Genomic DNA, 26938 nt, shown 5'->3' with positions numbered 1-26938 from the left:
TAGGAGTTTTAGCAATCAATGATCCTTCTCAGTGTAACAGCACAGCACTCTGCACTCCTGCCTTTCCCTAATGCTGATGTGACTAGCAGTTGCAGTGTAACGCTGTGGTATGAGCTATTCACACACACACACACACAGTCCCGTCCTCTCCATCTGAGTGCATAGATGAAATGAAGAGAGGCAAGATGGCCAACGATTATATAGGGGCTGTGACATCACAGGGGTTAGTGAACACTAGACTTGTGCACTAGAAAAATTTTCGTTTAATTTCGTTTCGTTTTTTCTTTTTGGAAAAAAATTTCGGTTCGGCAATATTTTCAGTTTAGATTTTTCGGATACATTCGGTATTCGGGTATTCGCGTTGTTTTTTTCGGATACATTCGGTATTCGGGTACATTCGGTAAATCTTTAGTCTTTTTTTGGACTTTAGCGATCCTAATAAATAATGGAGATACCTTTTTTATTAAAATTTCGCAGGGTATCATAAAAAATCATAATAAAAAAGATACAGTGGTGATGAAAAAAATTGTATCTAACGAAATGTATCTTTTTTATTATGAAATGTTTATTCATTTTTAAACAGGGATCAATTTATGTGAGCGGGTAAAGCACTAAAAATGTAGCCGACAATAATGAAAATGTAGTGTGTGCGTGTTTTTCACTTTTTTTAAAAACATTTTTTAGGTAGTACTACTACTCCCAGCATGGAACACACTCTTCCATGATGGGAGTAGTAGTTACCTGTACTAATTGACAGATTGCAGGGGTCCCTTGCGATCATCTTGTATAATGTATGGATGCGCCGGCTGCTCTTCTATGGTCCCCTGCACTCACGTATATGTACACATATTCATATTTCCCGCAGAGCTGTGATTGGCCAGATGGTTCCAGCCAATCACAGCTCTCTGTGAGAAATAGGAATATGTGTATATATACGGCTGTGCAGGGGACCATATGAGAGCGGCAGCCGCATTCATACATTATACTGAAGGATCGCAGCGGGTGTCAGGAGTGATACCTGCAGTGATCTTTCCTTTACTACAAGTACTAATACTCCCAACATGGAGTACACTCTGCTCCATGCTGGGAGCTGTAGTACCTGCATTAATAGACAGATCGCAGCGGTTGTCAGAAGTTACACTCGCTGCCATATGTCTATTAATGCAGGTACTACAGCTCCCAGCATGGAGCAGAGTGTGCTCCATGTTGGGAGTATTAGTACCTGCAGTAAGGGACAGATCCCAGCGGATGTCACTTCTCCTGACACCCGCTGCGATCCTCCTGATGTGAATGTCGGGATCAGCTGTTCTCAGGGCTACAGAGCCAGGAGAACAGCTGACGCTGAGCCGTAGGTATATATCGTATATCTACTGCCCAGCAAGAACTTACAGTGAGCCTGCAATGTGTATACAGTATACACATTGCTGGCTCGCTTAACCCCTTGCTGAGCTGTGCGCGATGCGCAAGCCCAGCAAGGGAAGAGTTAACTTACACTGCTGGACAGTGTAGGTTAACCCTTTGTGCGGTATACACTTTATACAGCTATCTATAGATAGCTGTATACAGTGTATACAGAAGACGAAGTCCAGCTTACTTCCCTCGAGTCCCGGGCCGGGTTCGTGTAGCTCCGCCCCCTAGTGATGACGTCATTAGGGGCGGAGCTACAGAAGGGAACAAGGCTAGTTTATCTTAAGGTCTGTTCACATTGTACGTTTTGTATAATGTGAACAGACCCTTCTGGCAGTGTCTACCCAGACAGGGAGACTCCAGCTGTTGCTAAACTACAACTCCCAGCATGCCCAGACAGCCAAAGGCTGTCTGGGCATGCTGGGAGTTGTAGTTTTGCACTAATTGGTGGCTCCCTGTTTGGGTAGACATTGCATCATGGGTGCTCTCCCCAGCGGACAGCGCCAAAAATGTCATAACCAATTTTTTGTGTTTTTTTTTCTTCTCGTTTCATATCCGTGTATGCAGAGGATTACTGCGGATTCGATGGATTACAGCGGATTATTTTTTTTTCCCTTTAATAAAATGGTTAACGAGGGCTGTGGGGGAGTGTTTTTTTAAATAAAATAATTTTTCCAATGTGTTGTGTTTTTTTTTATTTTTATTGAATTTTCAGGGTTAGTAGCGGAAGCTGTCTTATTGACGGAATCCATTACTAGGCCAGGGCTTAGTGCTAGCCCCAAAAACAGCTAGCGCTAACCCCCAATTATTACCCCGGTACCCACCGCCACAGGGGTGCCGGGAAGAGCCGGTACCAACAGGCCCGGAGCGTCAAAAATGGCGCTCCTGGACCTAGGCGGTAACAGGCTGGCGTTATTTAGGCTGGGGAGGGCCAGTAACAATGGTCCTCACCCACCCTGGTAACGTCAGGCTGTTGCTGTTTGGTTGGTATTGTGCTGAGAATGAAAATACGGGGAACCCTATGCGTTTTTTTTTTTAAATTTAAATAAAAAAAATAAAAAAAAAAACGCATAGGGTTCCCCGTATTTTCATTCTCAGCCAGATACCAACCAAACAGCAACAGCCTGACGTTACCAGGGTGGGCGAGGACCATTGTTACTGGCCCTCCCCAGCCTAAATAACGCCAGCCTGTTACCGCCTAGGCCCAGGAGCGCCATTTTGACGCTCCGGGCCTGTTGGTACCGGCTCTTCCCGGCACCCCTGTGGCGGTGGGTACCGGGGTAATAATTGGGGGTTAGCGCTAGCTGTTTTTGGGGCTAGCACTAACCCCTGTAATGGATTCCGTCAATAAGACAGCGTCCACTACTAACCTTGAAAATTCAATAAAAAAAAAAAACACAACACATTGGAAAAATTATTTTATTTAAAAAAACACTCCCCCACAGCCCTCGTTAACAATTTTATTAAAGGAAAAAATAAATAATCCGCCGTAATCCATCGAATCCGCAGTAATCCTCTGCATACACGGATCTGAAACGAGAAGAAAAAAACACAAAAAATTGGTTATGACATTTTTGGCACTGTCCGCTGGGGAGAGCACCCATGATGCAATGTCTACCCAAACAGGGAGCCACCAATTGGGGCAAAACTATAACTCCCAGCATGCCCAGACAGCCTTTGGCTGTCTGGGCATGCTGGGAGTTGTAGTTTAGTAACAGCTGGAGTCTCCCTGTCTGGGTAGACACTGCCAGAAGGGTCTGTTCACATTATACAAAACGTACAATGTGAACAGAGCTTCAGATTAATTAGCCTTGTTCCCTTCTGTAGCTCCGCCCCCTAATGACGTCATCACTAGGGGGCGGAGCTACACGAACCCCGCCCGGGACTCGAGGGAAGTAAGCTGGACTTCGTCTTCTGTATACACTGTATACAGCTATCTATAGATAGCTGTATATAGTGTATACCGACCAAAGGGTTAACCTACACTGTCCAGCAGTGTAAGTTAACTCTTCCCTTGCTGGGCTTGCGCATAGCGCACAGCTCAGCAAGGGGTTAAGTGAGCCAGCAATGTGTATACTGTATATACACATTGCAGGCTCACTGTAAGTTCTTGCTGGGCAGTAGATATACGATGTATACCTACGGCTCAGCGTCAGCTGTTCTCCTGGCTCTGTAGCCCTGAGAACAGCTGATCCCGACATTCACATAAGGACAATCGCAGCGGGTGTCAGGAGAAGTGACATCCGCTGGGATCTGTCCCTTACTGCAGGTACTAATACTCCCAACATGGAGCACACTCTGCTCCATGCTGGGAGTAGTGTTGAGCGGCATAGGCCATATTCGAATTCGCGAATATTCGCAAATATATGGACGAATATTCGTCATATATTCGCGAATATTCCCATATTCGTAATATTCTCCTTTTATTTTCGCACATGTGAAAATTCGCGAATGCGAAAATTAACATATGCGAAAATTAGCATATACAAAATTAGCATAAGGGAAAATTCGGATATGCGAAAATTAACATATGCAAAATTTCGTATATGCGAACATTCGCGCACCAGTCAAAAAAAAAATAAAAAAACGAATATTCGTAATTACGAATATATAGTGCTATATTTGCGAATATTCGCGGATTCGCGAATATGCGATATTCGCGAATAAAATTCGCATTGCGAATATTCGCGAGCAACACTAGCTGGGAGCTGTAGTACCTGCATTAATAGAGACAGATCGCAGCGAGTGTAACTTCTGACACCCCCTGCGATCTGTCTATTAATACAGGTACTACAGTTCCCAGCATGGAGCAGAGTGTGCTCCATGTTGGGAGTATTAGTACTTGTAGTAAAGGAAAGATCACTGCGGGTATCACTCCTGACACCCGCTGCGATCCTCCAGTATAATGTATGAATGCGGCTGCCGCTCTCCTATGGTCCCCTGCACGGCCGTATATATACACATATTCCTATTTCTCACAGAGAGCTGTGATTGGCTGGAACCATCTGGCCAATCACAGCTCTGCGGGAAATATGAATATGTGTACATATACGTGAGTGCAGGGGACCATAGAAGAGCAGCCGGCGCATCTATACATTATACAAGATGATCGCAAGGGACCCCTGCGATCTGTCAATTAGTACAGGTAACTACTACTCCCATCATGGAAGAGTGTGTTCCATGCTGGGAGTAGTAGTACTACCTAAAAATTTTTTTTTTAAAAAGTGAAAAACAAGCACACACTACATTTTCATTATTGTCGGCTACATTTTTAGTGCTTTACCTGCTCACATAAATTGATCCCTGTTTAAAAATGAATAAACATTTCATAATAAAAAAGATACATTTCATTAGATACAATTTTTTCCATCACCACTGTATCTTTTTTATTATGATTTTTTTATGATACCCTACGAAATTTTTATAAAAAATGTATCTCCATAATTTTTTAGGATCGCTAAAGTCCAAAAAAAGAATAAAAAGATTTACCGAATGTACCCGAATACCGAATGTATCCGAAAAATCAAACTATCTATATCCTTTTTATTATATTTGTTATCAGAATGAATTCTTCACGTTCGTTTACAGATAACGAATGCATTCGTTATTTACAGCATTATGGTCGGGAAATAACGAATGTATTCGTAACTTTGCTATTCGTATTATCGTGGCTATTCGGGAATGTTCAAAATATGTTTTCGTGCATTCGGATCGGTCCGAATGCACGAAAACGGTAAAATTCGTTAATTTAGACATTCGTGCCGAACCGAATTGCACATGTCTAGTGAACACTGATAGGCTGCATCTCACATGTGGTTCAGGGTCAGCCCGCCTACCTTCATTCCCGCCGCTGTTTCCCGCCCTCCCATAATCCCCTGCCCCATGTACTCACATGTGGATCCGCCATCTTACATAGTTACATAGTTAGTATGGTTGAAAAAAGACATACGTCCATCAAGTCCAACCAGGGAATTGAAGTGAAGGGTGTAAGGGGATAAGGGGAAGGGATGTCGTTTTATAATTCTGCATAAGCATTACTGTTATTTTGTTCCAGGAATGTATCTAATACTGTTTTAAAGCTATTAATTGTTCCTGCTGTGACCAGTTCCTGAGGTAGACCGTTCCATAAATTCACAGTCCTCACGGTAAAGAAGGCGTGTCGCCCCCTTAGAGTAAACCTTTTCTTCTCCAGACGGAGCTCTCCAATAGCCTGGAATGCTGTAAAATGGAGTTTAATTAAGCGATTCGTGTGATAGAATAGCGGCGATATTCTTATTCGTTGCGTATCCAATTTTTCATGAAATTCTTAACGAATTCGGGTTCGTCAACTTCGATTCGCTCATCTCTAATCAGCAGTACACCCGAGGGTTTCATAACCCCTTACATTGAAAGATCAATGTTGAAATCTCATTTAAGCATTTATGTTAGCTTGTGCTACCATAACATATATTCAGTTAATATCCCAGTCCCAGACCATCAGAAGACGATAATATTGGCTGAATGACACAGCCTGGAGGTGGGGAAAGCATAAGGAGCCCATATAGTGTCTGAATCGTACAGCCTGAAGGTGGCTGAAGCATGAGGAGACCGTATAGTGGCTGAATGACACAGTGTGGAGGTGTTGGCAGCATAAGAAGAGCATATAGTGGCTGAATGGCACAGCCAGGAGTTGGCAGCAGCATGAGTAGACACTGGGCCTTCACAATCCCTAAGATTAAAAGATTAATTCAGAAATTTAAACCGAAGATTTTGGATAGCTAGTGCTACCTACCATAACACAATTTTTATTCCCAGACCCAGGCCCAGCAGCAGTATCAGTAAACCATATATTGCCTGAATGACACAGCCTGGAGTTGGCTGAAGCATGAGTACACACCAGGGCTTCACAATCCCCAAGAAAAAACACAAGAATTTTTGAAATTTTAAATGAAGATTTTGGATAGCTGGTGCTACCTATCATAAAAATGTAATTCCCAGACCCAGGCCCAGCAGCAGAATCAGTAAACCATATATTGCCTAAATTATACAGCCTGGAGTTGGCTGAAGCTTGAGGACACCATTGAAATGTGTGATTTTTTTTATTTAAATCTAAGATTTTGAAATTTAAATGAATGATTTTGAAATTGAACTTTTAACTCCCAAGTTTTAGTGTCCCGGACCCCGGCGTGTGGGTACAAAGGGTCAAATTTAACAAGCCCCAACAGGGCTCATGTGGCCATGAGATGTAGGCGCAACGTCACCATTACCCTGACCAGCCATTGTTTCCAACTCTTTTCGCCAAGTCAAACCATGTGAACAACAGCATGACACCGCCGTGCCCTACACACATTGTACGCTGAAGGGCCACTGAGACTTGTCCGGGCAGTGCAGGCTGAGGACACGGTGGAGGATAAGGAGGTGGAGTTGCACACTGTCACAGGACCAACGGGCTGACAGAGTGGAGCAGGAAGCAGCATGAGTACACAAGAGGGGTTCACAACCCCTAAAATTAAAAGGTGAATGTTGAAATCTCTATTGAAGATGCATGTTAGGTAGTGCTACCATCCAAAAATGTAAGGCCCAAGCACAGAAGCATCAGTAAACCAAGTATTTCCTGAAAGACACAGTCAGGAAAAGGCATCAGCAGTACACAAGAGGATTTCACAACCCCTAAGATTGAAAGATCAATGTTGAAATCTCAATTAAGCATGTATGTAAGCTAGTGCTAAACATCCAAAAATTTAAAGGGGTACTCCGGTGCTTAAACATCTTATCCCCTATCCAAAGGTTAGGGGATAAGATGCCTGATCACGGGAGTCCCGCAGCTGGGGACCCCTGGGATCATGCACACGGCACCCCGTTTTTAATCAGTGCCCGGAGCGTGATCATTCCGGGACTGATTACCGGCGACCGCAGGGTGGGCTGCGTGTAACGTCACGCCTCCGCCCCCGTGTGACGTCACGCTCCCCCCCTCAATGCAAGCCGACGGGAGGGGGTGTGATATCTATCACGCCCCCTCCCGTAGGCTTTCATTAAGGGGCGGAGCGTGATGTCACACGGGGGCGGAGGCGTGACATCACACGCCGCCAGCCCTGCGGTCGACCATAATCAGACCCGGAGCGAACACGCGTGCATGATCCCGGGGGTCCCCAGCTGCGGGACTCCCGCGATCAGGCATCTTATCCCCTATCCTTTGGATAGGGGATAAGATGTTTAAGCACTGGAGTACCCCTTTAAGGCCCAAGCCCAGTAGCATCAATAATCCAAGTAGTTCCTGAAACACACAGTCAGGAGCAGGCATCAGCAGTACCCAAGAGGGTTTCATAACCCCTTACATTGAAAGATCAATGTTGAAATTTCTCTTAAGCATGTATTTAGCTAGTGCTAAACATCCAAAAATGTAAGGCCCAAGCTCAGAAGCATCAATTAGCCAAGCAATGAACAACTTAAGCCTACTGGAACTGAGGAACTTCAAAATGGTAAATCCACCACCTGGGCAGGGCCGGTGCAAGGATTTCTGCCAACACAAGTGAAGCTCCATTTTGGCGCCCCCCCCCCCCCCCCAAGTCGACTACCACACTCCACCACCGGCCACCAGAACTCCCACACGCAAGTACATATAATGCAGTAGATGTGACCTGCAGTCCTATGTAACACCCCAGATAACACCATGATAACTCTCTGAGTACAGATAATGTATAGATGTGACCTGCAGTCCTATGTAACACCACAGATAACAGTGATAACTCTCTGAGTACAGATAATGTAGTAGATGTCACATGCAGTCCTAAGTAACATCACAGATAACAGTGATAATCCTCAGAGTACAGATAATGTAGCAGATGCTACCTGTGTTATCTGTGGTGCTACATAGGACTGCAGGACACATCTACTACATTATCTGTAATCAGAGAGTTATCACGGTGTTATCTGTGGTGTTACATAGGACTGCAGGCCACATCTACTACATTATCTGTACTCAGAGGGTTATCAATGTGTTATCTCTGATGTTACATAGGACTACAGGTCACATCTCCTACATTATCTGTACTCAGAGAGTTATCACGGTGTTATCTGTGGTGTTACATAGGACTGCAGGCCACATCTACTACATTATCTGTACTCAGAGGGTTATCACTGTGTTATCTCTGATGTTACATAGGACTACAGGTCACATCTATTACATTATCTGTACTCAGAGAGTTATCACGGTGTTATCTGTGGTGTTACATAGGACTGCAGGTCACATCTACTACATTATATGTACTGGCGTGTTGGAGTTCTGGTGGCCATTATCCATCCCCCCGCTTCCATTATCCATCCCCCGCTTCCATTATCCATCCCCCGCTTCCATTATCCATCCCCCGCTTCCATTATCCATCCCCCCGCTTCCATTATCCATCCCCCCGCTTCCATTATCCCCCCCTGCTTCCATTATCCATCCCCCCGCTTCCATTACCCCCCCTGCTTCCATTATCCATCCCCCCTGCTCCTTCTTCCATTATCCCCCACTGCTTCCATTAACCCCCCCCCCACTCCTTCCATTATGCCCTCCTGCTTTCATTATCCACCCCGTCTCCATTAACCTCCCTTGCTCCTTCTTCCATCATCCAACCCCCCTGCTCTGCTTCCGTTATCCATCCCCCCTGCTTCCATTAACCCCCCCCTCTGCTTCCACTGTCTCCTCTGCTTCCATTAAAACCCCCCCTCCTTCTTATATTCACCCCTGCTGCCCTTGCTTCCATTAACACCCGCACTTCTATTGATTACCCCTTCTATTCAACTCCCCCTCCCGTTTGCATTAAAAATCCCCACCCTCACCTGTGCGGCGTTCTGTCTGCAGGAAGCGTCCCTCATGTTATTGCTGCCCAGGCGCAGGATCCTCACTGGCGGAAGCGTTCAGCACATGACGAATTCAATTGGTCTAAAGTTCCCGTGGTGCATAATAGCACAGCGGGCACTTAAGAACAGTGAGCAGCGGTGGTGCAGCGCCGCTGCTCATATGTGTTTTGTGAGGGGCCCCTGCACCGGCTGCACAGGGCAGCTTTGATTTATCTGCGGTCCTGGGGGGAGGTGTGAGGTTGCACTAGGAGCAAGTGAAGTAGCAGTGAAGCCTGTTCATGATGCCCAGGAGAGTAACTGTTCTGCTGCCGTGGGCTCCGCTCTATGAGCGAGTGACACACACAGAGCAAACAACACAGCCCAGTGGGCGGCGGGGCGCAACACGGCTTTAAAAAAAAAAAAGTCATTGATTTTTCCGCCCTCTGGTCCGTGCGCCCTTAAGCGGCCGCTTGGTCTGCCTTATGAAAGCGCCGGGCCTGCACCTGGGATAGTCAGTCAATTCCAACACCCGGTGGTCAGTATCCACAGTTCCCTGTTTCTGCTAGTCCTTGGCAATATACCTTTTCTTACTGGTCTGGTGTCAACATGGCAATAATGCTGGGAGAGTAACTCAAGGATAGCCACATGTTTCCTACAATACACAGTCAATATATGGAGACCATATAGTGGCTGAATGACACAGCCTGGAGGTGGCTGAATCATGAGGAGACCATATAGTGTCTTAATGGCACAGCCTGGTGTTGGTGGCAGATGAGGAGACAATAGGGCCTCACAGAATAAAGGATGAATTTTTAAATTTCCATTGAAGATGTATGCTACCTAGTGCTACCATAATCATATTTACGGTATTTTTTTCAGGGTATAACACGCACCGGCCTATAACACGCACCCTAATTTTTCCAAGGAAATTTTGGTAAAAAAGGTTTTTTACCAAAATATCCTTGGAAAAAATGAGGGTGCGTGTGTGTGCAGGTGTACCTCGATAAACTGTTTCTGGCGGCTTCTGCAGTTCAATGATTTAAAGCAAGCGCTTTAAATCATTGACGTGCAGTGGCTTCTGTGGGGCCAGAGTGCCGCTGCTCTATTCCCTCCCCGTCCCCGGTTTTATAGTTAAATATCCAGCCGCCGCCACGGCACAATTCTCTCCCCGTCCCCGCTTTTATAGTTAAATATCCCGCCGCCGCCACTGCCCAATTCCCTCCCCTTCCCCGGTTTTATAGTTACATGTGCCCTGGGGACTGCGGTCCTTCATGTTGATCTGTCGCTGTGCGCCGTGCACTGACTGACGAGTGACGTTGTGTTGAGGACGTCACTCGTCATTACGCAGCGCACAGTGACAGATCAGAAGACCGCTGGAGCATGAAGACTGCAGTTCCCAGGGCACATGTAACTATAAAACGGGGACGGGGAGGGAATTGGGCAATGGCGGCAGCGGGATATTTAACTATAAAGCCGGGGACAGGGAGGGAATTGGGCAATGGCGGCGGCGGGATATTTAACTCTAAAACCGGGGACGGGGAGGGAATCGGGCAGTGGCGGCGGCGGGACATTTAACTATAAAACCGGGGATGGGGAGGGAATCGGGCAGTGGCAGTGGGACTCTGGCCAGGCAGAAGCTGCTGCAGTTCAATTATTTAAAGCGCCCGCTTTAAATCATTGAACTGCAGCGGCATTTGCGTGGTCACAAACAGTCTATCGGCGTATAACACGCAGTTAGACTTTAGGCTAAAAATGTTAGCATAAAAAATGCGTGTTATACGCCGATAAATACGGTAAGTAATGTCCTAGGCCTAGCAGCATCACTAAACCATGTAGTTACTGAGTGACACAGACAGGAACAGTCTGCAGCAGGAGTGCACAAGAGGGTTTCATAACCCCTAAGATTGAATGATCATTGTAAAATCTCAATTCAGCATGTATAAAACCCTTTCAGCATTCAATAACTGTGTCTGTGATTGGGTCACACCTCATTTTTACACAGAACATTATAAAAAGACATCTGTGTCACTGGTAAAAAATGAATGCAAATGATCAAAATGTAGTCACGGAAACTTTTAATCTGCAGCCGGATTCTTTTATGTAGTTTTGGCTCGGTCTCCTGCTTTTTCTGACAGATTGTTATGGAAGAAATTTGGACATTGTGTGGGAAAGAAAAAAAAGTAATGGATACTGGAACTGATGGAAATGTCTGCACAATAGTATGGGTAGAGCTTCACTATAAAAAGGGAAACAAAATTTAAATATTGATAAATGAGGACACATATATGTGATGACATAACACCCACAATGATGTTATTACTGTTAGGATAGGTTTTGCACACAGGTTTTCTTCTTGCGATTTTTGGAATACTACCACTGCAGTTTTTGAGCCAAAGCCAGAAGTGTATTTAAAGGGTCGAGAAATGTAAGAGATGTACTTATACTTCTCCTTCCTACTGCATCCACTTCTAAATACTGCTGAGGCAGTATTCCAAAAAATGCCAAGGGAAAACCTGTGTGGAAACCTAGTCTGATGATGATGTTACTGTAAAAGGCAGAGGGTGTTGAGCCCCTGTGCTACTAAACTGATTTGGCTTTGGGCCACTCCCAGTAGAGTGGATTAAGTACCCTTTAGGTCTTCACCCTAAATTCCACGACAGGATGGGAAAGCTTCTGTTGCTAGAGCGTACCAGGTTGTTCCAAAAGCATAATCCTAGTGTGGGTAATGGCTGGCCAAGCGAACCAGAAGGTAATGATGCGTGGCACCAGTGGGTAGGGCAGATAAGCGTAGTCAGTGGTCCAAGTGGTACCTAAGGATGTGGCAGAAATGCAGTCAAATATAGACAAGGCAGGCAAGTTCAGGTCAGCATTTCAAATACAGGCAGAATCAGAGTCAAAGAAACAGGCACAGGTCCGGATACATAGAATAACAGGAATAGAATAGCACACCTTCACTTGGAACACTTAAAACCAACAATGCTCAGGGACAATGTTAAATAGACAATAGTGCCCAGGGATAGATGGACTAAGTGTACTCTGGGAGGGCGGGAACACCAGCCTCCAGGTAAACAAAGAGGAGGGGTAGGCTCTGAGAGCTTAGCTTCTTTAAACTTTTTGGGTGGGAAGAAAGTGTGGACAAAAGTGATTCACCACAATATAGTCATACCACACCAAGGCCAACAGTGTGGGTCAGAAGTAACCATGGCCCTAGACTCTGCTGCCTCTGTTAATCTTTGCACCCCCCCCCCCTCATCTCTAACTGGTTGGGTGCTCAACCGCCACACTATCAAATACCCTATCATGTCATAGCTAGATTACAAGTAGCAAGGTTGTTGCTAGTTAACTACACTGACAACAGTATCATGGTTGGAACAATGGTAAAAGGGGAGTATTTCACTAATATGAGAAGGCTGCTCCAAGTACTGCATGGACAGGAATTCTCCTTCCACTGAAGTCCACTGAAATGCATGGACTGTGTAAGCAATCCATCACTGATTATGGGATATCTGCCAAATGTACAGTTTGACATAAACGGTGGTCGTCAGGGAGTGCAGGATCTGTTTAGAGTGCAAAAGAGACATTCTGGATTTGATTAACGTTTGTGAATGAAGAATGTTACCCTCGCTGCTCCCTCATTCTGAGCAGGAAATAGCTGTATTATATTACAACTACTTCTAGTGTGGGAATCAACTTGGTGGTTTTAATAATAATAATGTCATGATAGTTCATATCTATGTCTCCGGGAACAGATGGGCAACATCTACCTTTTAAAGTGAATATATATCTATAGAAAAAAAAGTACTGCTGACAATAAAACTGCTTTCCATAAACAGGAGCAGACTTGACTTTCAGGAGGTGCTCAGGTATACCCAAGTTTTTAAGAAACAATGGGACACTATGGGCCAGCAGAGAAACAAATCGATTTCTATTGGTGATGAAAATGATCATATGATGAGACCTATTATTTTTTTATCAATCTTGGACCTAAATCAGGAAGCACTTACATTGCATGGTGGTGAAAATGTTCGGGATGAAGGATCATTGGAAGAAAAACTTATGTCTTGATGCTTAAGATCATTATAATGGGAGCTACGGCACTCGTCACCAGCTTTATTCCTCCTGACTCCCCCAAACACAGAAAGGCTTATCTCCTGCTCCTGGCAGCAATATATCTCCTATGGGAACAAAGAATCGGGCATGTTGAAATCCAACATACCAGTTACTTTTTTTCACTAACATATAGTCCACACATTAAATAGTTGGGCCTGATGAAATTAGACATTTTGGAGACTTGTGTAAGAGCATCTTTACTCATTTTAGCTGTCTGTTTTAGTTCGCACATTTTTTTGCCCTCATACGTGCATACCACATACGTACATCTAATAAGTGTACCATTTTGTACCTGTTAATCTGTCAAGGGCCTATATACTGTGAAAGTCCAAGCAACAGTACTCACCGGCTGGTGTTTTACAAAAATTGAGTTTTTTGGCGTATTGTTGCGCATTAGTGTACCATTTTGTACCTGTTAATCTGTCAAGGGCCTACATACTGTGAAAGTCAAAGCAGGTGTTTTACAAAAAGACAGAGTTTTTTGGCGTATTGTTGCGCATTTTTTGGACCTCATACGTGCATACCACATACGAACATCTAATAAGTGTACCATTTTGTACCTGTTAATCTGTGAAGGGCCTACATACTGTAACATAGTAACATAGTAACATAGTTCGTAAGGTTGAAAAAAGACCAGAGTCCATCTAGTTCAACCTATATCCTAATGAGTCCCTACGGAGTTGATCCAGGGGAAGGTAAAAAACCCTCATACTAGAGGTAATAATTCCTTCCCGACTTCAAATATGGCAGTCAGAATAAATCTCTGGATCAACATGCTGTCCCTAAATATCTAGTATACATTATCATCAATGTTCTAATTCTCCAAAAATGCATGCAGACCCCTTTTGAACTCTTTTACAGAGTTCACCATGACCACCACCTCCGGGAGAGAATTCCACAGTCTGACTGCTCTTACAGTAAAGACCCCCGTCTGTGCTGGTGTAGAAACTTTCTTTCCTCTAAACATAGATGATGCCCCCTTGTTCTAGATACAGTCCTGGGTATAAATAGATCATGGGAGAGATCTCTGTACTACCCCCTGATATATTTATCCAAAGGATAGGGGATAAGATGTTAGATCGCCGCGGTCCCACTGCTGGGGACCCCGGGGCTCGCCGCTGCGGCACCCCACCATCATTACTGCACAGAGCGAGTTCGCTCTGTGCGTAATGACGGGCGATACAGGGGCCGGAGCAGCGTGACGTCATGGCTACGCCCCTCATGACATCATGGCCCGTCCCCTTAATGCAAGTCTGTGGCAGGGGGCGTGATGACCGCTACGCCCCCACCCATAGACTTGTATTGACGGGGCGGGCCGTGAAGTCACGAGGGGCGGAGCCGTGACGTAACGATGCTCCGGCCCCTGTATTGCCCGTCATTACGTGCAGAGCGATCTCGCTCTGCGCAGTAATGATAGCGGGGTGCTGCAGCGGCGATCCCCGGGGTCCCCAGCAGCAGGACCCCGGCGATCTGACATCTTATCCCCTATCCTTTGGATAAGGGATAAGATGTCTATGGGCGGAGTACCCCTGTAATGCTTCTTCACTGCCATCCTGTTTAAATGCTTAATTTTATCATTTATTGCCCCCCTGACATTTTTATTCATCCATATTGGTTTTCTTTTATTTCTGACCATTTTATTCCCATAGGGTACATACATCTTACAGTGAGAATTTAAGATATTTTTTAAAATCTCCCATGTAGTGTCATACCATTTTATATTGTTAAGGGCTTCTCTGAGTTGATCGAACTTTGCTTTCCTAAAGTTCATTGTTTTTGTGGTCACTCTAGAGATTCCCTTATTGAAGAACAAGTTATAATGTATTATATTATGATCACTATTTCCTAGGTGTCCTTCTACTTGCACATCAGTTACTCTATCAGATCTGTTGGTTAATATTAAGGCTAGTAGGGCGCCCCATCTGGTCAGGCCCTGTACCATTTGGGACAGATAATTATCTTTAGCTGTAGTCAGAAACCTGTTTCCTTTATGAGATTCACCGCTCTCAGACTCCCATTTATATCAGGATAGTTAAAGTCCCCCATTATTGTCACTTCATTTTGATTTGCTGCCTTGTTTATTTGCTTCAGTAGTTGATCTTCTGCCTCTTCCATTATGATTGGTGGCTTATAACAAACCCCTACCAGAATTTTTTTTTATTTTTATATCCATATATTTCTACCCATAATGTCTCCACATTATCGTTTCCCTCCCTGTGAAAGTCCAGCAACAGTACTCACCGGCTGTTGTTTTACAAAAATACAGAGTTTTTTTTGCGTATTGTTGCGCATTTTTTTGCCCTCATACGTGCACACCACATACATACATCTAATAAGTGTACCATTTTGTACCTGTTAATCTGTCAAGGGCCTACATACTGTGAAAATCCAAACAATAGTACTTACCGGCTGGTGTTTTAGATAAATACTGAGTTTTTAGGCGTACTGTAGCGCATTTTTCTGCCCTCATAAGTGCAAACCATATACCTACATCAAAGCAGTCTACTATTTTGTATCTGTAAATCTGTAACAAGTCTAAATACGGGGAAAGTCCAGGTAAAATGTTACGCCGAGCGCTCCGGGTCCCCGTTCCTCCCCGGAGCGCTCGCCTCATCTTCGTTGTTGCAGCGCCCCGGTCAGATCCACTGACCGGGTGCGCTGCGGTCCCGCCTTCAGCCGGGATGCGATTCGCGATGCGGATAGCGCCCGCTCGCGATGCGCACCCCGGCCCCCGTACCTGACTCGCTCTCCCTCGGTCCTGTCCCGGCGCGCGCGGCCCCGCTCCCTAGGGCGCGCGCGCGCCGGGTCTCTGCGATTTAAAGGGCCAGTGCACCAATGATGGTGCCTGGCCCAATCTTCCCAATTAGCTTAATTGGCTCCCACCTGTGCACTTCCCTATATCTAGTCTCCTCCCTTGCACTCCCTTGCCGGATCTTGTTGCACTTGTGCCTAGTGAAAGCGTTCCCTTGTCTGTTCCTAGTCCGTGTTCCTGACCTCCTGCCGTTGCCCCTGACTACGATCCTTGCCGCCTGCCCCCGACCTTCTGCTACGTCCGACCTTGCTTCTGCCTACTCCCTTGTACCGCGCCTATCTTCAGCATCTTCAGCAGCCAGAGAGGTGAGCCGTTGCTAGTGGATACGACCTGGTCACTACCGCCGCAGCAAGACCATCCCGCTTTGCGGCGGGCTCTGGTGAAAACCTGTAGTGGCTTAGAACCGGCCCACTAGCGCGGTCCTCGCTATCCCTCTCTGGCACAGAGGATCCACTACCTGCCAGCCGGCATCGGGACAGTAGATCCGGCCATGGATCCCGCTGAAGTTCCTCTGCCAGTTGTCGCTGACCTCACCACGGTGGCCGCCCAGCAAGCCCGACAGATCGCCCTTCTAACCCGTCAGCTGTCGGAAATGTCCACCATTTCGCACCAACTTCAGTCGCAACTTCTCCAGCAATCTTCTCCTCCGCCAGCTCCTGCACCTCCTCCGCAGCGAGTGGCCACTCCTAGCCTCCGCCTGTCCTTGCCGGACAAATTTAATGGGGACTCTAAGTATTGCCGTGGCTTTCTTTCGCAATGTTCCCAGCACTTGGAGATGATGTCGGACCAGTTTCCTACTGAAAGGTCTAAGGTGGCTTTCGTGTTCTGCCTTCTGTCTGGAAAAGCCCTGTCATGGGCCGCACCGCTCTGGGACCGCAATGACCCCGTCACTGCCTCTGTACACTCCTTCTTCTCGGAAATTCGAAGTGTCTTTGAGGAACCTGCCCGAGCTTCTTCAGCCGAGATTGCCCTGCTGAGCCTGGCCCAGGGTGTTTCTTCCGTTGGCGAGTACGCCATTCAGTTCCGTGCTCTTGCTTACGAGTTGTCCTGGAATAGTGAGATTCTCTGCGCGACCTTTAAAAAAGGCCTATCCAGCAACATTAAAGATGTTCTGGCCGCACGAGAGACTCCTGCTGACCTACATGAACTCATTCATCTAGCCACTCGCATTGACATGCGTTCTTCCGGATGGCGTCTGGAGCTCCGCCTGGATATGGACTTTGTTCGCACGAAGCGTTTTTTCTCTCCGGCTCCTCTCTCCTCTGGTCCTCTGCAATCTGTTCCTGTGCTTCCCGCCGCGGAGGCTATGCAGGTTGACCGGTCTTGCTTGACACCTCAAGAGAGGACACGACGCCGCATGGAGAATCTTTGCCTGTACTATGCCGGTACCGAACACTTCCTGAAGGATTGTCCTATCCGTCCTCCCCGCCTGGAAAGACGTACGCTGACTCCGCACAAAGGTGACACAGTTCTTGATGTCAACTCTGCTTCTCCACGCCTTACTGTGCCTGTGCGGATATCTGCCTCTACCTTCTCCTTCTCTACTATGCTCTTCTTGGATTCCGGATCTGCAGGAAAATTTTTTTTGGCCTCTCTCATCAACAGGTTCTACGTTCCTGTGACCAGTCTCGCCAGACCCCTCTACATCTATTGTTTTTACAATAAAAGATTGGACTGTCTCGTACGTTTCCACACAGAACCCCTCCTAATTTGCATCGGACCTCATCACGGAAAAATTGAGTTTTTTTTCCTCAGGTTCTTTGGCCCCAAGAAGAGGGGGAGACCCAAGGGGGGGGGTACTGTTACGCCGAGCGCTCCGGGTCCCCGTTCCTCCCCGGAGCGCTCGCCTCATCTTCGTTGTTGCAGCGCCCCGGTCAGATCCACTGACCGGGTGCGCTGCGGTCCCGCCTTCAGCCGGGATGCGATTCGCGATGCGGATAGCGCCCGCTCGCGATGCGCACCCCGGCCCCCGTACCTGACTCGCTCTCCCTCGGTCCTGTCCCGGCGCGCGCGGCCCCGCTCCCTAGGGCGCGCGCGCGCCGGGTCTCTGCGATTTAAAGGGCCAGTGCACCAATGATGGTGCCTGGCCCAATCTTCCCAATTAGCTTAATTGGCTCCCACCTGTGCACTTCCCTATATCTAGTCTCCTCCCTTGCACTCCCTTGCCGGATCTTGTTGCACTTGTGCCTAGTGAAAGCGTTCCCTTGTCTGTTCCTAGTCCGTGTTCCTGACCTCCTGCCGTTGCCCCTGACTACGATCCTTGCCGCCTGCCCCCGACCTTCTGCTACGTCCGACCTTGCTTCTGCCTACTCCCTTGTACCGCGCCTATCTTCAGCATCTTCAGCAGCCAGAGAGGTGAGCCGTTGCTAGTGGATACGACCTGGTCACTACCGCCGCAGCAAGACCATCCCGCTTTGCGGCGGGCTCTGGTGAAAACCTGTAGTGGCTTAGAACCGGTCCACTAGCGCGGTCCTCGCCATCCCTCTCTGGCACAGAGGATCCACTACCTGCCAGCCGGCATCGTGACATAAAAATAATCACTGGCTGGTGTTTTACGAAAATACGTTATACAAGTGTACTGTAGCGCATTTTATTTCCCCTCATACGTGCATACCACATACGTACATCTAAGTAGTGTACCATTTTGTACCTGTTAATCTGTCAAGGGCCTACATACTGTGAAAGGACAGCCAAAAGAAATCACCTGCTGCTGTTCTAGACAAATACTGTTAAAAGAGTAGTGAAGCGTATTGTAATACCCTCATATACGCACTAAGGGTATGTTCACACTCAGGAATTGGGGCGGAATTCAAGCAGAAATGTTCTGCCTCGAAATATTGTTACTTTTCAACAAGAACTCACAGAGATTTTGCGCGGAATTTCAAGCGGAATTCCGCACGGAAATGCAGGTTTCATGCGGAGGAGGAGTATCAAGTACTTCTATTCATAACATTTTTTTTTTTCATGCGGAAATTCTGCGCCAATTCTGCGAAAATTCCGCGTGGAAATGCTTCTGACTGAAAAAAAATATACTATTGATGAACTGATTGATGAAATATACTATGGAACAACGACGCTGATTCCGCCTGAAAGAAAGAACATGTTCTTTCTTCAAGCTGAACAGACTTCCTCGTCAGAATTCTGCTTGAGGAAATTCCTCAGTGTGAACTGAGGGGCAGAAATTCTGCACAGCTCTATGGGGATTTTCCCTGCTGAATGATTTGGAGAGGAAAAAGCGAGCAGATTACTCGTGGAAATTCCTCTCCAATTCCTCAGTGTGAACATACCCTAAGTATGTCAGGCAGAGAAGTGCCAGGACCTGCACAGAGGAGTGGCAAAGGCCTAAATACTTCAGGCAGAGGTCACAGCAGACTAGGGGCGAGTGGCAGCAGGAGTTGCAGCGAGAGGCCTGAGCTCCCGTTATCAGCTACCGGTCGTGTCTTGACCAGCAACCCATCTGCCGTCATCGATTGGTTAACACGCTCATCCACTTCATCACAAGTGATATCTGACACCCCCAGTCAACAGTCAGTGGGTTCCTCTGACATAACCCTCAGTTGGCATGACCTGGGAACAGTCCCTGTCCTCCCATTGCCTCTGTCCTATGCTGTTCCCTCCCCTAAAGAAGTATCTTATGCTGTGGGTTCAGCTCCACTATTCACTGAGGACAATCTAATAGAGGACAGTCAGCAGCTACTGCCCAGCCAAGAGGAGACATGCGCTGCTTGCTCCGCTAGGCGGCCAAGTAGTGATGAGGAGAGTGACGTGGGAAGTGGTGTTGCCAGGGCTCAGGGTCCTGAAGCAGACACTGTTGGGGAACCTAAGGAGGACATCAGTGACATGCATACACTTGTTGATTATGATGAAGTCGATCGCAAGTCGGAGCCTGGTGCAGAAGGCGCTTCATCATCATCAGGAGAAGAGAGTTGCAGGTTGCCCTTGAGGCAGCAGTTGAGCAAGCAAGGCGGTAGCATGGTTGGCAGTCAGCATGGTGGCAGAAGTGGAAATTCTGGAGCCAAACGTAACTGGGGGAGACCACCTGCTTCACGCCAGCCTACCTTTCCCAGAGGTAGTGGAACAGAGGTACCTGGAAACGGTGCCAGTAGCAGTCAATTAGTGCGGACTGTAGATGGAAAAATCAGCTACTAGGCGGTGTGGCAGTTTTTCATTAGGCATCCGGAGGAGGTTCACGCAGCCACATGCAAGATATGTTGGCAGACGGTGAAGCGTGGCCAGGGCCCCAATGTCGGTACCACGGCCCTGCATCAACACATGCTTCGCCACCATAAAGCGGCCTGGGAGAACCGTGGCTCCGATGTAGTGGTCCAGCCTGCTGCATCTCCCAGTGGCCAGCCACTCCCTCCTTCAGCCAGTCAAGGCTCCACCACCTCAGCCGAAGGGAGCTGTGTGTCAAACCCTCCTTCTGTTGCTCCAGATGCTCCTGCTTCTCCAACTTTTAGTCAGCCATTCTGCCAACAATCCATCGGCAAAGCCGTGTCCAAGAGACAACAGTATGCGCCCACTCATCACATGGCGCAGAAGCTGAATGTGCTCCTGTCTAAGTTGCTGGTGCTGCAGTCCCTCCCTTTTCAAGTGGTGGACTCTGCACCTTTCAGAGAATTGATGGCTTGTGCCGAGCCGAGGTTTAAAGTCCCAAGCGGTCATTTCTTTGCGAAGAAGGCAGTACCAGCCCTGCATAATTTTGTACAAGAGAAGGTGGGCCAGTCCTTGAGCCTGTCAGTGTGTTCAAAAGTGCATGGCAGTGCCAACGTGTGGAGTTGTAACTACGGGCAGGGACAATACATGTCTTTTACGGCCCTCTGGGTAAATGTGGTTCTTGCACAGCCACAACAGCAACTTGGACAGGTCACACCGCTTCCTCCTCCACGCTCTCACTCTCAGGTAGTTGGTCCTGTGACAGTGTACAACTCCGTCTCCTCATCCTCGACCATGTTCTCGGCCTCCACTGCACGTACAAATCTCATTGGCCCTTCATTGTACTATGTGTGTAGGGCACGGCGGTGTCACACTGTTCTTCACATGGTTTGCCTTGGCGAACAGAGTTACACAGGGGAGGAACTGCTAAAATTAATACATCAAGAAATCCGAGTATGGCTTACTCCCTGAAATCTGGAAATGGGAACCATGATGACTGACAAGGGGAAGAACATTGTGTCCGCGCTGCAACAAGGAAGTGTGAAACATGCGCCCTGCATGGCACACGTGTTCAATCTGGTTGTCAAGCACTTCCTGAAGTCTTCACCCCATTTGCAAGATATGCTAACAATGGGAAGGAAACTGTGCATGCACTTCAGCCACTCGTATACCGCAAAGCACACCCTCCTTGAGCTGCAGCATCAGAATGGTATCCCACAACATAGTCTTATTTGTGACATTGCCACACGTTGAACAGAATATACGAACAAACAAAAGCCATCACTGATTTCTTGATGATCCAAGCAGATAGGGGTACTCCCCTTTGTAACTTCAATGTGAACCAGTGACAGCTCATACGTGATACCTGCCGTTTGCTGAGGCCCTTTAAGGAAGCCACATTATTTGTAAGTTGCCTGGATTATGGGATGAACAACGTAATTCCACTCCTACATTGTCTACAACAAATGAATAATACAATGGCTGGTCATGGCAATGGAGACGTTGCGTCTACATCTCACGGCTACATGAGCCCTGTGGGGGCTGAACTGGAGGAGGAGGATGAGGGGCAGAGTGGAGCACAGTTTAGGTTGGATGAGATGGCCGGTGTTTCTAGTCATCGGACAGGAGAGGAGGAGGAGCAGGAGCAGCCAGAGGAGCTAGAGGGTTATGAGGAAGGCGAGACAGAGGACCCACACACACCGTGGCAGTATGCAGTGGAGATGGAGGCAGGGAGTCCCTCCGAGTCACTGGCGGAAATGGCACAATGCATGCTCAGTTACTTGCGTAGTGACCGCCAAATTGTCAAAATTCGTCAGCGGGATGACTTCTGGCTCTGCACCTTATTGGACCCTCACTACCGCCTCACAGAATGGGGGCCTTTTTTACACCCACTGAGAGGGAGGACAAACTGAACTACTACAGAGAGATCCTATGTAGTCAGTTGGCCAATGCCTATTGGCAACATGGTCCTTCCACTCGCAGGTCTGACTCGGGGGGCCCTCTGCGCTCACCTTCCACTGCCATGGCTTCTGGGGAGGGGTGGCAGGAGCAGTAGCAGCTCCATTATCAACAGCCTAAGTCTACAGTCGGTGATAAGTAGCTTTCTTCACCCGCATCGTGAAACAACTCATCAGCAGCAGGTAGACATGGAGCAGGACCTGAACCAGCAGGTGGTGGCATACCTTGACATGGCCATGCCAACAAAACCTTGAAGATCCGCTGGACTTCTTTGCAGCCAAACTTGATTTATGGCTGCAACTTGCAGAGTTTGCCCTGGAAAAGCTGCCCTGCCCGGCCAGTAGCGGGCCATCATAGCGGGTGTTTAGTGCGGCCGGGGCCATAGTCACCCCAAAGCGAATTTGTCTGTCCACTGACCTTTGTGAAGATGAATCAGGCATGGATCAGCCAGGATTTCCAGCCACCTATGCCAGATGCCTCAGAGTAGATTGACCATGCTGCTACACCAACACTTTACAATTATGGTTATGAAACCCTCTTGGGTTATCAATTAGGGTTATAAAACCCTCTCGGGTACTGCAAATGCCTGCTCCTGACTCATCGTGTGTCTTTCAGGAACTACTTGCCTCATTTTTGGAAGTTTAGCAGTAGCTAAATACATGCTTAATGCAAATTTCAACATTGATCTTTAAATGTAAGGGGTTATGAAACCCTCTTGGGTACTGCAAATGCCTGCTCCTGACAGCTCCTGTGTGTTTCAGGAATTACTTGGCTTACTGATGCTTCTGGGCTTGGGGCTTAAATGTTTGGATGGTAGCACTACTTAACATGTATCTTCAATAGAGATTTCAACGTTCACTTTTTAATTTTAGGGGTTGTGAACCCCTCTTGTGTACTCATGCTTCTTCCTGCTCCACTCTGTCAGCCCGTTGGTTGTCAGGATCCAGGCTGGTAGCTGGTAGCGGAGGCTAGTGGTGGATCCGCTGTGCCAGAGAGGTGATGACGTGGGCCGTACCAGGGGAACGGAGTCTAAGGAGTTACTGGCAAGTAACCCCCAGGTTGTTCCACCCAGTAGCGACTCAACCTCTCTGGCTACTGAGATAAGGCAAGGTACAAGAGGATCAGGCAAAGGCGTAGTCAGACGTAGCAAATGGTCAGGGCAGGCGGCACAGGTTCACAGGCGGAAGTCAGTAGCAACGGGAACGGCAACAGGCAAGGTAACACAGGATCAAGGAATGCTTTCTCTCAGGCACAAAGGCAACAAAGATCCAGCAGGAGGCTGTGGGAGGAGACAGTACTTATAGGCAGTGCACAGGTGAGGCCTAATTAAGTCCAAACAGCACTCCCTCTCACAAGGCTTAACCCTTAATAAACCAGTTTGGACCAGGTACCAATCACCTGTGCACTGGTCCTTTAGATCTAAAAGTCCCGGTGCACGTGCGCCCTAGATAGCGGGGATGCACACGCCGAAGCGCTGCCTGGGGACACACGCTGTGAGTGCTCCGAGGCCATCAGGGGGCCCGGAGCGCTCCGTGTAACATTGGTCCTGTGAAAGTGTGCGACTCCACCTCCACAGCCTCCACTGCCTCCACTGCCCAGACAAGTCTCAGTGGCCCTTCAGCATACCATGTGTGCAGGGTACGGCGGTGTCACGATGTTCTTCACATGGTTTTCCTTGGCGAAAAGTCTTGGAAACAATGGCCGATCAGGGCAATGGAGACATTGCGCCTGCATCTCACGGCCACATGAGCCCTGTGGGAGCTTGTTAGATTTGGTCCTGTGTAGGGATCGACCGATATTGTTTTTTTAGGGCCGATACCGATAATTGGTGGAGGTTAGGGCCGATAGCCGAAAACGTATACCGACATTCTGGTATAAGTTATCGGCTATTTATCCCCCCGAGACACCGCTGCAGATCATTGATTTAAAGCGGGCGCTTTAAAACAATGCACTGCTTTTGCGGTGCCAGAGACCGCCGCCACCCGCTTCTCTCCCCCTGCCTGTCCGGGGGTCCTGAGACCTATCACCGCTACCCGCACCGCCGCTCCGCACTGCAGGTAGCGGTGATAGGTAGCACCAGCTATCCAAAATCTTCATTTAAAAATTCTTGTGTTTTTTCTTAGGGATTGTGAAGCCCTGGTATTAGACTTGTGCACTAGAAAAATTTTCGTTTCATTACGTTTCGTTTTTTCCTTTTGGAAAAAATTTTCGGTTCGGCAATATTTTCGGTTTAGATTTTTCGGATACATTCGGTATTCGGGTATTCGGGTTGATTTTTTTCGGATACATTCGGTATTGGGGTACATTCGGTACATTTTTTATTTTTTGGGGACTTTAGCGATCCTAAAAAATTATGGAGATACCTTTTTCATAAAAATTTCGTAGGGTACCATAAAAAAATCATAATAAAAAAGATACAGTAGTGATGGAAATAATTGTATCTAACGAAATGTATCATTTTTATTATGAAATGTTTATTCATTTTTAAACAGGGATCAATTTATGTGAGCGGGTAAAGCACTAAAAATGTAGCCGACAATAGTAAAAATGTAGTGTGTGAGTGTTTTTCACTTTTTTTAAAAACATTTTTTAGGTAGTACTACTACTCCCAGCATGGAACACACTCTTCCATGATTGGAGTAGTAGTTACCTGCACTAATTGACAGATCGCATGGGTCCCTTGCGATCCTCTTGTATAATGTATAGATGCGGCGGTTGCTCTTCTATGGTCCCCTGCACTCACGTATATATACACATATTCATATTTCCCGCAGAGCTGTGATTGGCCAGATGGTTCCAGCCAATCACAGCTCTCTGTGAGAAATAGGAATATGTGTATATATACGGCCGTGCAGGGGACCATAGGAGAGCGGCCGCCGCATCTATACATTATACAGGAGGATCACAGCGGGTGTCAGGAGTGATACCCTCAGTGATCTTTCCTTTACTACAAGTACTACTACTCCCAACATGGAGTACACTCTGCTCCATGCTGGGAGCTGTAGTACCTGCATTAATAGACAGATCGCAGCCGGTGTTAGAAGTTACACTCGCTGCGATATGTCTATTAATGCAGGTACTACAGCTCCCAGCATGGAGCAGAGTGTGCTCCATGTTGGGAGTATTAGTACCTGCAGTAAGGGACAGATCCCAGGGATGTCACTTCTCCTGACACCCGCTGCGATCCTCCTGATGTGAATGTCGGGATCAGCTGTTCTCAGGGCTACAGAGCCGGGAGAACAGCTGACGCTGAGCCATAGGTATACGTCGTATATCTACTGCCCAGCAAGAACTTACAGTGAGCCTGCAATGTGTATATACAGTATACACATTGCTGGCTCACTTAACCCCTTGCTGAGCTGTGCGCTATGCGCAAGCCCAGCAAGGAAAGAGTTAACTTACCCTGCTGGACAGTGTAGCTTAACCCTTTGGGCGGTATACACTATATACAGCTATCTATAGATAGCTGTATACAGTGTATACAGAAGACGAAGTCCAGCTTACTTCCCTCCAGTCCCGGGCCGGGTTCGTGTAGCTCCGCCCCCTAGTGATGACGTCATTAGGGGCGGAGCTACAGAAGGGAACAAGGCTAGTTAATCTGAAGCTCTGTTCACATTGTCCGTTTTGTATAATGTGAACAGACCCTTCTGGCAGTGTCTACCCAGACAGGGAGACTCCAGCTGTTGCTAAACTACAACTCCCAGCATGCCCTGTCTGGGCATGCTGGGAGTTGTAGTTTTGCACCAATTGGTGGCTCCCTGTTTGGGTAGACATTGCATCATGGGTGCTCTCCCCAGCGGACAGCGCCAAAAATGTCATAACCAATTATTTTTTTTTTTTTTCTTCTCGTTTCAGATCCGTGTATGCAGAGGATTACTGCGGATTCGATGGATTACGGCGGATTATTTTTTTTTCCTTTAATAAAATGGTTAACGAGGGCTGTGGGGGAGTGTTTTTTTAAATAAAATAATTTTTCCAATGTGTTGTGTTTTGTTTTTTTATTGAATTTTCAGGGTAAGTAGCGGAAGCCGGTCTTATTGACGGAATCCATTACTAGGCCAGGGCTTAGTGCTAACCCCCAATTATAACCCCGGTACCCAATGCCACAGGGGTGCCAGGAAGAGCCGGTACCAACAGTCCCGGAGCGTCAAAAATGGGGCTCCTGGGCCTAGGCAGTAACAGGCTGGCGTTATTTAGGCTGGGGAGGGCCAGTAACAATGGTCCTCGCCCACCCTGGTAACATCAGGCTGTTGCCGTTTGGTTGGTATCTGGCTGAGAATGAAAATACGGGGAACCCTATGCGTTTTTATTTTTATTTTATTTAAATTAAAAAAAAAAAACGCATAAGGTTCCGGCTCTTCCCGGCACCCCTGTGGCGGTGGGTACCGGGGTAATAATTGGGGGTTAGCGCTAGCTGTTTTTGGGGCTAGCACTAAGCCCTGGCCTAGTAATGGATTCCATCTATAAGACGGTTTCCACTACTAAACCTGAAAATTCAATAAAAAAAAAAAAACACAACACATTGGAAAAATTATTTTATTTAAAAAAAACACTCCCCCATAGCCCTCGTTAACCATTTTATTAAAGGGAAAAAAAAATAATCCGCCGTAATCCATCGAATCCGCAGTAATCCTCTGCATACACGGATCTGAAACGAAAAAACACAAAAAAAAATGGTTATGACATTTCTGGCGC

The 26938-nt window shown here is 47.2% G+C and overlaps 1 protein-coding gene across 4 annotated transcripts in view; it reads right to left on the bottom strand.

Annotated features, from left to right (window-relative positions):
- Positions 1 to 26938, bottom strand: part of PEAR1 (platelet endothelial aggregation receptor 1) — a 443307-nt gene that overhangs the window by 286843 nt on the left and 129526 nt on the right. The window contains exon 1 of one of the 4 annotated variants that reach the window (XM_056545691.1): positions 13212 to 13362. The exons of the other annotated variants lie outside the window; for them this stretch is intronic. Coding sequence (XP_056401666.1) covers positions 13212 to 13249 — 38 coding nt within the window. The 5' untranslated portion in view covers positions 13250 to 13362. Of the gene's footprint in view, positions 1 to 13211; positions 13363 to 26938 lie in introns of those variants that run through there. 4 annotated transcript variants of the gene reach the window in all.

This window comes from Hyla sarda, chromosome 11 (assembly GCF_029499605.1).
Source record: "Hyla sarda isolate aHylSar1 chromosome 11, aHylSar1.hap1, whole genome shotgun sequence".
In the NCBI taxonomy this organism is placed as follows: domain Eukaryota; kingdom Metazoa; phylum Chordata; class Amphibia; order Anura; family Hylidae; genus Hyla; species Hyla sarda.
The sequence above is the reverse complement of the archived record's forward strand: the minus strand, read 5'-3'. Positions and strand labels throughout refer to the sequence as shown.